This window comes from Cololabis saira, chromosome 6 (genome assembly GCF_033807715.1).
Source record: "Cololabis saira isolate AMF1-May2022 chromosome 6, fColSai1.1, whole genome shotgun sequence".
NCBI lineage: Eukaryota > Metazoa > Chordata > Actinopteri > Beloniformes > Belonidae > Cololabis > Cololabis saira.
Genome location: NC_084592.1, coordinates 16,288,668 through 16,300,553, shown reverse-complemented (window position 1 = coordinate 16,300,553; position 11,886 = coordinate 16,288,668). Strand labels below are relative to the sequence as shown.

The 11,886-nt window shown below is 39.7% G+C and overlaps 1 protein-coding gene across 1 annotated transcript; it reads right to left on the bottom strand.

Annotated features, from left to right (window-relative positions):
* Positions 1 to 2,199: 2,199 nt before the first annotated feature.
* Positions 2,200 to 7,878, bottom strand: LOC133445880 (calsequestrin-2-like). Its single transcript, XM_061723386.1, has 11 exons — positions 7,446 to 7,878; positions 5,379 to 5,463; positions 5,193 to 5,293; positions 4,985 to 5,096; positions 4,425 to 4,498; positions 4,215 to 4,345; positions 4,087 to 4,132; positions 3,945 to 3,999; positions 3,131 to 3,231; positions 2,943 to 3,017; positions 2,200 to 2,861 (listed from the first exon to the last, which is right to left on the bottom strand). The coding sequence occupies exons 1-11, from the start codon at positions 7,680 to 7,682 to the stop codon at positions 2,550 to 2,552; spliced, it is 1,329 nt and encodes a 442-aa protein (XP_061579370.1). The 5' UTR covers positions 7,683 to 7,878; the 3' UTR covers positions 2,200 to 2,549.
* Positions 7,879 to 11,886: the final 4,008 nt, after the last annotated feature.

The following is an 11,886-nucleotide window of genomic DNA, read 5'->3' as shown; positions in this document are numbered from 1 at the left end:
CACACACACACACACACATACACACATACACACATATAGTCATTTAGTCACATGCACACACACACACACACACACACACACACACACACACACACACACACGCATGATCATATACATACACACACACACACACCTAGACATACACACTGGCTTGTTCACCTGCATGCTGGCTCTCTAGTTTTTGGGTTTAGGTAGCGGTAGCGATAGCTTAGCTCAGACTGCGATCAGATCTCAAGATTTAGGTCGATTGCTGTTCGTGTTTTGGTTGGCTCCGTGCCGGTTTCGTGCTTTGTTTGTGGTTTTTTGTTGCAGATTTCCAGTGCTTGACGTGTGTCTCCGTGTGTTCCTGCTTCCTGGATTGGCAGTGGATGTCGTCACCCCCCCCCCCCCACCCCCTCCCCCCCCCCAAAAAAAAAAAAAAAAAAAAAAAAAAAAAAAAAAACACTGGGTTTGTATGTGTATATTTATGTATGTGTACGCATATGTGTGCGTATATATATGTATATATTACATATAGTAATAATGCACATATATACACTTTTGGTTTCTACCGTCATGGTATCAATCAATAATATGTGTGCAGACAAGGTGAAAAAAAAAAAAAAAAAAAAAAAAAAAAAAAAAAGAAAAAAAAAAAAAAAAAAAAAAAAAAAAAAAAAAAAAAAAAAAAATAAATGTGCTCACAGACGGTGTAGTTTCGTTTAGGACTGTTTAGGACTGTTGGTGGTTATAAATCCCTTCTCTTCTTGACTGAACATGTGCCTCAGATATGCTCCGTTATTTAGGATGTGGTCAGCACTGCACTTGAAGAAAAGAAAGGTTTATTTCCCAAATGTGATGCAGCCGACAAGTTATGACTTCCAGGTGGTCTCTGTCCTCTTTTGTACAACTAAACCTGTAAAATCACAGCAACTGTGGCAAAGTTTGTTAAAAAAAAGAAGAAGAAAATAAATATTTGTATTGACCTTTTACAATGAAGTCATTTTCTTGTAGGGCTCTTATATATTCCAGCAGCATAAAAGGTAGTTTTACCTTTATAAAGTCTGGTTTATCCTTTTTTACTAGTTTGATGACAACTGCAGATAATTCATTGAGGTATTATGGGTGTAACTTCACTTGGTATCTTAATTAGTTGGATGTAAAATAGTTTTACACACATTTATTCATCTTACTATCAGCTGAGGGATTTTTTTTAACACAAAGTAAATTTAGTCCAAATTTGATAAACACTTCCTTTGTTAAACTTGAGACCTTTAGATCTGTCAACGGTGAGCACATATTAAATTAATCACATATCAAATTTGATTCAGATCATTTAAAAAAGAAAAAGCGTTATTATGATAAATAAAAAGTGACTCTTAGGTTGCCTTTTAAGTCTTCTGTTGATGATACATGTAGTATCTTATGATTAGACTCAAGGAGCGAGTAATGATCCTGAAACAAACGTGTTGACAACCAAATATGTATAAATCTGTGTAGTAATACCATGTCTGACCACAAGGAGGCAGTGTATCGTAAGAAAATTCATAACTTTGTTTCAGATTTCATACTTTCACAAGTACACTAACACACAGTTTAGTATATACAAAGTACTCTTACCTGTGAATTGTGCTGTTCCAGTGTAAAAACGACATTGTGCTTCGAGATAATGTCATTTTTGAGCAAACAAATCCTAACAAAATGAATCCAGTTTCCGGTGTGACGTGTGAAGGGGGAAATTAAAGCTGTATCGTTGTTGGCATCAAAAATGGACAGTTGTCCTCTTTTTAACCAAAACCACAGCAAACAAATGCCCCACTGCTTGTGCCCCAGGTGTGTGTGAAGTGTCCAAGGGGTCAACACTTGGCTTTATGTTTCTGGTACGAGCCGTGCACAGCATAACAACCGAATTGTCGGCATGAACACACTTATGCATTCAAAATAGCAAACTTAGTGACTATTTTAAATATTAGCACAGTGTTGTCGGTGGTTCTTTCAACACAGTTGATCCATGCGCCCCCGTGTGGTCGGAAGCGGTGTTACTACGTAATTCATTTTTAATTTATCATATAAAAACAAATTCAGTAGTGACGTGGTCATGGTTGATCCTCTTGCTACATTTGGTACTGAGGCTCATTGCAGTAAATAAAACTGTTGCCATGGTGATGCATCCATGTAAGACAGGACTCTAAGCAGCTAAGACATCTCAAAAGCACTGTGTTTGTTTTATACAATGTTTTTAATACAAGTTTTATTTTACACAACTGTTGGACTGTGCTCTTGACATCAACACGTTTTCATGAACAGTAATATCTGTTTAAATGTCGATTGGCACAGCTGCTGCAGACGTTCAAGTAAACAGCACATGTTTAATCTTAAATCACACAACCCACAACCCATCACGGGTTTATTTACATCGTCACAAAAAAGGGCATTAAAGGAGTTCAAATATGAAGATGTCCTTAAGATCATCAGCAGGTAAATTATAGTACAATTTTTTATGAAACGTTATTGTGGTATAAAGTCAGACTGACTGAAGACGAGGTAACATTTACAACTCAGGCTATGATTTACTCATCATCGTCATCATCGTCATCATCGTCGTCATCGTCGTCATCATCATCATCATCATCGTCATCATCGTCATCATCCTCCACGTTGTTATCATCATCATCATCATCATCTTCCTCCCCATTATCATCCTCATCATCATCTTCCTCATCATCATCATCATCATCATCATCGTCATCATCCTCCTCTTCATCACCATCATCGTCTTCCGTGTTGACTTTGCCAGAGAGCACGTCTTCGATCCACTCCTCCAGCTCCTCAGCGGTGGGCAGGTCTTCCTCATCTTCCATCTCCATCCACACACTGTCAGCCTTCACACACACACACAGAGTAAGTCCAATGTAAATCAGGAAAAACTGTCATGGCAGCATCAAACTGGGCTTGTCACTTACATCTGTGACATTGATGACTCCGATCTGTGGTCTGAACAGGTCCACCTTGAAGGTCTTCTCCCAGTACGGGATCAGCTACAGAGGGACAGGAAAACATACATTTAAACAACCTGAATCAGCTCTAAAAAAAATGATTTTAAATCTGTACCAAATTGTTAAAAAAAAAAAAAAAACACGCTCAAACTCACCAGTGGGAAGTCATCTGGGTCGATCCAGATGATGCTGAGGTCAGAATTGTGAGTTTTATCTCTGGCTACTTCCTTCAGGATCTCCAAGAACTCATAGCCATCTGGAAGACCCAGGTTCACAGAAAAACAATCCCAGTTGGTGTTTTATCAGACTGCAGTGACAGAATGTTTCCTAGCTTTCTTTCCTAATTGTTTTAAATCATCCTCTTTTTCTGCTCAGTAGGTGAGATGATTTGTAAATCAACCATTTATTAAAAAAAAAAAAAAACATTTGAAAAAACATGCCTCATGGCATGGCCGGAAAAGTCCTTTTTCTCAAAAACGTGATTTCACAATACTTTATAGTAACAAAAAATATATTTATATTGTTAAACCAATAAAAATGATCACTCCAAACTCTCATAGTAACTCTTTAATTTGCAAGAAGATTGAATTGGACGGCTTAGATAAAAATTCAATTAAGAAATGCATTTAAATGTGAGATTTGAACTAATTTGCTGTGACTAAAAGCTTCTGCTGGTCTATTTCTGTAACAAACTAAATAAACAAGAATCTCCCTCGGGTCCTCCAGCAGAAGCTTCGGAACAAGAAGCTTTGAGTTGTGAAACAAGCCTCCTTGCAAACTGCAAGTGTTTATTTTGAACAGGCAAATCATTTGCATTATTATAATTTATCCTGTTATATCTCTTATCATCAGAGCTGTCACTTTCTTTACTTTTTTGATCATCAGATTAAATAGGTTTCTGCAGAAACCATGCAAATATCCACAGTTTATAGTTAAAGTGCTAGAAATCCAGTATAAAACACTTCTTACCGGGGTCCTCCTCCTCTGCAAAGGCCACGATGTGAATGCCCTCCATATCATCCTCCTGAGCAGAAAGGAAAACTATTTAACTATGTAAATAAAATAAAAAACTAAGTAAAATGAAAGTTATGTATGTTTGTAAGTCGCTGACCCAGGTCTCAAACATATCTTCTGCACGCAGCTTTCGCAGGGTCGGTCTGCCAGGAAGCAAAACACATCACTGTAAGTTACATTAAAAGTGAGAGAGATGCAGATCTGGTGGAGGCGATCTTTATTTACCGTCTGTGTTTGGTGATAAAGTCCACCAGCTTCTCCTCAGAGAGAGGCTTCCCCGGGATGTTGACGGGCTCCTCCATGAAGGGCTCGTAGAAGTCCACCCCATTCATCTTAAGAGTCAACTCCTTGGCCACCTGAAGGTGTAGAGACACGTCTCGTTAAGCGTGTAACTGTATCGGTGTAACCTTTTAAGTTTTTTTGTTCTTAACTTACAGACTTCTCGAATGTGGCGTAGAATTTAATGTAGGGCTGAAACTGCTCTGCAGCTTCTTTAAATGCTTCAAAATCTGGAAATATGAAGCAGAAAGAGGAACAGTTAGTAACGTCGGGCATGTATTGGAACAAGAAGAAACAAAAACGTATTTGTCCGTTGCATTGTTGACATTTGCACATCAAGAAGCGGAAATAGCTCAGCTTTGACCTCAGCGTAAGACTCCCACAGATGGTCAGAGGGGCTGCAGCTCCTGGCTGAGACTAAAGTCTCCCTGCAGCATGTGTGCAGCCTGCTGCAGCTGTGTGTGGAGGAATGGTGAAAGTGGATCTGTAAATCCATGGAGATGAAGCCGATAAAATCGGCTCAGAAGTCTGTTACAGGCGCATCTAACGAGGCTGAGAGAGGCTCTCTGTCATGCATGGTCAAGAAGCTCCAACTGCAAGGTTTTCCGTGACCTCCCCACTCCTGGCATGTGTCAAAGTGTCCTTGGGTAAGACAGCGTATCTGAACATTGACCCTGATATTAATAAATATAGGTTTTACAAGCAAAAGCGCTCACGCTCTGAGTTTCCACTCTTGAAGTAAGCGATCAGACGGATGTCTTCCTCCAGTCTGTCGAAGGCTCTCAGCTCCAGAGCATTTTCTATGATCTCCACCGGCTCCTCCATGAGCTAAAAACAAAAGAGGAAATAAGCTTGGGGTGTCAGCAAGAAAGTTGCTTATCACAGCCGACAGCTGGGAATCTGCGCCGAATCAAGTCCACTCACATCCAACAAGAACTCCACCAGGGTGTTTGCAGAGAGCAGGCCGTCAAATTCAATCACCCTGTCGTCCTTGAACACATAGAGGCTTCCCTGCTCCTCCAAGCCTGGGGTCCAAACAAAAGACACATTACTTCACCTCTATCAAAATAAAAGCTCAATAAAAAAAGGGAGGCCTGTAAAGATACTCGCCTAGTTTCTTTGCCACCTTTGAGTCTTTGTGGGAGTCGACTAGTCCGAAGCCAATATCCTTCTCCTCCATCACCTGAGCGACGAGCTGAAGCAAAGACACATGGTGAAGGTTTGAGTCTTAAAAAACTTAAACTTAAAAACTTAAAAGTTTGACTCCAGCAGCAAAGCTGGCGCTGGGACGGGAAAGTGTCGGAGCTGCTCAGGCACGCAAAGACACGCTTACATAATCACCCCGGCTCTTTGAGCTAAATATAACCAAACTATGACTTTACTGTAAATAAATGTTCTGGCAATTGTTGCGTGAAGTACAGTAAAATAGATGTGTTAAATTCTACTGCCACAATATGGAAATAGTGAAGCTAAAAGTATCACGCAGTAAAAAGTTGGTCCCCAGTTTGGGATGGAAAATTCATTTAAAAAGACAAAAAGCAAACAGATTTACTGTGAAACATGCAAAATGTATATTAGAAAAAAGAAAGTTTAAAGGCTACAATTATATATAATATATTTTATATGTAAGTGTAAACAGGCTAATGTGACAGTTTTGTGACAATTTAATCATTTCCCATCATGAACCATATCTTATGTCTTGTAATATCCTAAATTTCCTTCAGGATTAATAAAGTATCCATATATATATATATATATATATATATATATATATATATATATATATATATATATATATATATATATATATATATATATATATATATATATATATAAAACATCAAATGCTCATTCAGAGACAATAAAAATTAATGGAGAAATTATTGTAAAGCATAAAAATAAAGACATGGATGTTGGCCTCCAAAGTATTTTGCATTTAATCTAAATATTATGACATATTTTGTAACCAGCATGGTGTTGTCATGAGAACAGCACTGGTTTCTCTCTACATGCTCCTTCTGTATTATTAATTACTATGTCATGTATCATCCAGGTTCAAACTCTTTCCTCAAAGCTCAAAGCTAGTGGAGCGATCTTTTCTTTCATATCTACATGTTGTCTGTAAAAAAAACAGTCCACATCTGTCTGGGAAGCCCCATCTGCTCTGATTGGTCGCCTCCACGTCTCCAGCAGACATCTGCTTCATCTGAGCTGACGTTCAAATTCAAGATTGACGCCAGACTGAGACCTTACTGATTGTTTAATCTGCAGAACGATGACTCGATCGTGTCAATGCTGAACGTTGTTGTTGCTGTTCGCCATCGCCAGCGCCGGCTTGTCTCGGAAGACGGCCTTCGGGTTTGTCCTATCTCTGATTTTCATCCTTCGTTGTTTCTTAAAAGTGCTGCTTATCCTCTGCTCTCGGCCGTTCCTGCAGACCGGGTCAAGATACTGTGATAGGACCCATAATTAGGTGAAATGTTGCACCGTTCATTTGTCGATCAGCCGACACGTCCTCGTGCAGAGTGAATTGATCAGGTTCTGACACATTTTCCCACCTGTGGTGCGTAAAGCCAGTGGAGCCGGCTTCCTGCCTGCCCTCCGGTGCTCGGATCACCTTCAGCAGGTCACCGAGGCCCTCGCCCTCGGCCGTGTGTAACATGAGCACAGGCCGTGAAATGCATTCAAACTGAGGGATTCATTTCATCTTTCATTGAGGCTGCAGCTGGACCCGAATACAAAACGTCCTGCATGGCGTCTTATTTCTGTCCACCGCGGGGGAGAAGGTGGTCGTGCCCTTCAGAGCAAAAAGCATAATATACATAGCTTGTTTCCCCAAGCGTAGGAAAGACGCGCGCCTCGTGTATTTATGGGATGGAGGCGCACATTCAATACGGCTAACATAACCTTAAGTCGCGGTGCTGAATCTCACGGGACAACTGTGCACATTCACTCTGACCTTGAAGAATTTGATGCCATTAAACTTTAAAATGCACCTTACACTGGAGTTTTGTGTCTACATAGTTGATTCTATACTCAATTGAGCATTTTATTTGTCTTTTGTCCCCTGTATTTACCTCAACGACGAATCTCTTCCTGCATTTCTCCTTCTGATATTTCTTTTTAATCTCGCCCTGTTTGGTGCATGGTTTTCTCTTCCTCCTGCTCATACTTTACCTCGATCACCAACTCGGTCATCTGGAATTGTTTCAGCAGCTCCTTGCTCTCTGGGACGGGGTCATGGTAGAACAGGCAGAGCATGCTGTGTTTCTTCAAAGCTTTCTTGTAGTTCTTGTCGTTGATGTCGATAACCCGGTCCTTGCCGTCATACTGGGGGAACTCCAGGCCCTTCTCAGCCGGCACCGGGGTGACGAGGCTCAGGCAGGGCAGCAGGAACAGCCACAGGGAGAACATGGTCTGCAGCTACCACCACAACTCCAGGGGGGGTGAGATTTAGATTCACCGAATGAATCCGGACAACTGGAGAGGTCACCTGTCAGTGGAGGTCCTCAGGCATCCCCAAGGAAATCCCACAGCTTCTTCAGATGCTCCTCCTGTCCCTCTGCGATCACTCCTTCACCCCTTCGCTCAGCAGACACAAAGGCGAAAGAGGAGCAGGGTCTGGCCTGTGAGGTGGCGGGGGCGGTTACCATACATAGCAGCACTCCTCTTCTCCGACCCACGCGGGACAGGCCCATTTTTAGGCGACCAGTTGTTTCAAGGCTAAAAATAAAACAGCAAGTGAGAAAGGGAAATAGCAAGGGATGACAGTCGGGGGTTTATAGACGGCTTTCTCCCTCTGATGTTCCTCTGATAGAGTCGGTGATGTGTGTGTGTGTGGGGGGGGGTCCCTGTTTTTTAGATGTTTTAGGACATTTGGTGCTAAAGTACAAAATGTGGATGTACTTCAGATGGATGATTGTTTCCCAACAGGTGTTTGCACAGAGCAATTCAAACCATGCGCCTGCAGCGTGCTTGATCTACTCATGTCGTCTGAGGGGTTTTCTGAGTGCAACCAGAGACGTTCAATAAACTGTATTGTAATAACTGTACTGTATAGAGTATCTTTGGTGCAACGTGCTGCAGAAAGCAGCGTTTTCCTAATGTTGAGCTTTTGGGCTGCCAAGTTCGATTGTTTATTGTTGCCACACTATTTGACAAAACAGCCGCATCGCTGTTGTCTTAATCTTATTCATCTTTGCTTTTATTCAAATTATGCATTTGTTCAGGTGTAAAGATTTGATGCTCTCTGCTGGTGGAAACAAAAACTTCTTGAGTCATAGTCATTCGATCTCTGTGAATTCACGCGAAGTTGGTGTAACTGCATTTAATATAATAATCATGTACAAAACTGTCACGTCTGTAATAAACCTTTAGAATAATTCAATACAGCCCGAATCCATAATGCAAAACAACAAAATATTTTATTTTGGTTTATGGCAGCAGATAAAATTAAGGCCAAACTTGAAATATGTATTTAAAATTGACATAGATTACCTTGGTGCAGCTATCCTTGTCCATTTTTTGATATTATTATGTTTTGCCTTTGTTTTATTTTGTCCTTTGTTCTATTATCTTTGTAGTATCTGTTTTTTCTGCATTATCAATTTATTTATTTATTTTTTCATTTTTACATCGAATGCTTAGGTCCAAGGGGTGGGTTTGGAAGGGGCTGAGAATATGTTTTAATGCTTGTTTAACATCATTGTGGATGCAACCGTTGATAAGAAAATCATGAAAAACAAATAAAAACATTTGATCACAAAAAAAGAATAATTCTATGCATGTGCTGATTACTTATTTCAATTTTTATCATTAAACATTTAACTCTAAATTAAACCCACTCTTTGTAGTAACACCCTTTCTGACCAACAAGTCACAAAAAAAGCTAAGACATGAGAAAGTGTACCTTAAGGCCGCCCGGGACACACCGACCCGATAATCGGCTGTCGGGCACCGTTGGGCGAGGTCTGGTTGGTGTGTCCCATGTTGTCGTCCGTCGGTGCTCATTTCGATTGAGGGAGTGCTAGCCATTGACTAGCTAATCAGACTTAACCATAATGATGGTAAACTTGCTAGCTAAACAGCGGTGGCAAAAACGCTAAACTACACTATCATGACGTCGGTTTGAATTTGGCTGTGTTTGATTGTATTATATTTTCATTTTTAGCCGTCTTATTTTTGATCCTTCTTGACTTGTTTCAGACATGAAAAAACTGTGCTTAGTTCAGAACTCGAGACCAGAGCAATCCGTGATTTCCGGTGGTTCTTTTTTCCTTCTGTTTTTGTGCAACATCACAGATTAGCGCCACCAGCCATTATGTGGACGTATTACGCTTTGCAAACTCGTAGAACGTATGTGGTAGTCGGCATCAGGTTGGTGTGTACTGGAGTATTTTTTTGACTAACTCGGGGAGACAACTTTCAGTCCGACTGCCTTTCTGCCGACGGCCGGCCTTCGGGTCGGTGTGTCCCAGCCTTTAAATAATCAGGTTTTAATGACATTTGGAAAAAAAATCCTAAATTACTCTCATCAGTCCAGTAATCAGTAAAGCAATGAAGAGTCCCACCAAATCAGTTTTTGCATAATTCAGCCCATTTTTTCTTTCTTTTCCTCTTCTTCTTGACATAATTACATTATTGTTGATTGTATGGTGGTAGTAGTGGTGGTAGCAGTGGCAGTAGTAAAAGCAGATGTTTTAATATTATTATTATTATTAGTAGTAGTAGTAGTAGTAGTAGTAATAGTGATGATGGTAGTAGTGATGGTAGAATTATCCTTTAATTGCACTTATATTTATTTGTATCTTTCTATCATAACCATGTTCATGTTGGTCTCACTGTCATGTAAATATCAGCTCACCCACACATTTGCATAATTTAAATGAATGAATAATTACATAAATAAATAGATATCGAAATAGATAAATAACAGGTAATAATAGATAAATAACAGATAAATAAAAACAAAGTGCGCCTTCAGAAGTACAAAGTGATTGATCATCAGCTCAGTATCACTGTCAGTGGCTCCATGCGCCCCCATGTGGTCAGAAGAGGGAGAGCATCTTTAATCCAAAATATTCTATCACAAACTACGAGCTGTCAAAGTCAGGTGATGGCGGTGTGAAGCTGTCCAGTTTCTTTAAATACAACCCTTTTTTTATGCCACCAATCCCAAACCCAGATCACTTAGTAAAAATGCTTTTATTTTGTTAATCTCCTGTGAAATGTTTGTATTTTTTAGTTTAGCCAGCATTTATTATTTCTCTCACTCTGGTTTCTAAACACAACCAGCTTTGTTTTGCTGACTGAAGACCTGTGTTGTTCATTCATTAAATATTCCACTTATGATTAGCTTGTTTCATATTTTAGATATGTATATTTTTAAAATACTTACTTACTTACTTAAACGCGACAACATACATGCCACTGTAGTTCAGACAGTTGAGTTCTCCTTAATGTATTTGAGGTAGAAGTCTTTAGATCAGATGATCTGATCCGAACTTTTATAAAAAAAAAACACATTAAATGAATGTGGAGAAGTCTGCAAATGCTTCAAAATGTAGATTTGTGCAAATAAAAGATTCATACTTGGGTTTTAATGAAACATAATTTTACCAGAAACCCTGACAGTCACATTCATTTTCAAATAAATTTCAATCAGAACAAACAATTATTAACATAATTTACCAGAAGAACATGAAAATGAAAGAAAAAAAGTATAATAAGATAATGTTTTGTAAGTACCTCTGCCTTTCAGCCGAAGAGAGTTACATACAGGGTGGTGGAATAAGTGATGGATGGATGGATGGATGGATGGATGGATGGATGGATGGATGGATGGATGGATGGATGGATGGATGGATGGATGGATGGATGGATGGATGGATGGATGGATGGATGGATGGATGGATGGATGGATGGATGGATGGATGGATGGATGGATGGATGGATGGATGGTCAGTGCTTTGATTCATCAAGTTGAGCTCTGAACAGGTAGTAATTTTGTTTCTTAAAGGGTAAAGATAATTTGTATTAGTCTTTTTTCCGTGTTTTTAAAGTTGCAGAATGAAACGTCCTCTTTAAAGCAGCACAACGTAACTTTCAGCTTTTGTTGAGTTTGTCGGCTCCTTTGGACAAAAGCGGTAGTGCTTTACCAGTAGTGTGGAAGGGTTCCTACCATGCTCCTCCAAGTTACATAGTGCCAGTGAAGGTGATACAGACCCCTTCAGACCATGACAGAGGTTCATTAAACCTGTTGTAAGTTGATGTACCATCACAATGACTCTGGAAATATTATATTAAGGTGGATAAGTTACATTGTGCTGCTTTAACTGAGAGCTGAGTAAAACGGATCACTGCAGCTGAAAACTTACTCATTCACTTTTACATAACAGCTCTTATTTTGTTTAGTCTGAGGGTTTGAGTTTCTGTGAGAAGGTCACATGAACCTTGAAACTATCAAGAAAACAAAAGAGCTGATATATCCTTCGCCTGATAAAGAAAAAGGAGAGCTGGAGGTCAATGAAGCACAGACACTTTCACAAACATCCATGCAAACACAGGAAATTAATCTTCTGAGGACCATCTTGGTTTATTAAAGACTGACGTGGAGGTG

Excerpts from the sequence above, each read along its gene's own strand:
- LOC133445880 (XM_061723386.1), bottom strand. The coding sequence starts at position 7,682 with ATGTTCTCCCTGTGGCTGTTCCTGCTGCCCTGCCTGAGCCTCGTCACC. Across the intron at positions 5,097-5,192 it reads TGGTGGAGTTCTTGTTGGAT|CTCATGGAGGAGCCGGTGGA; the intron begins GTGAGTGGACTT and ends TTTTGTTTTTAG. Across the intron at positions 3,018-3,130 it reads ACCCAGATGACTTCCCACTG|CTGATCCCGTACTGGGAGAA; the intron begins GTGAGTTTGAGC and ends GTCCCTCTGTAG.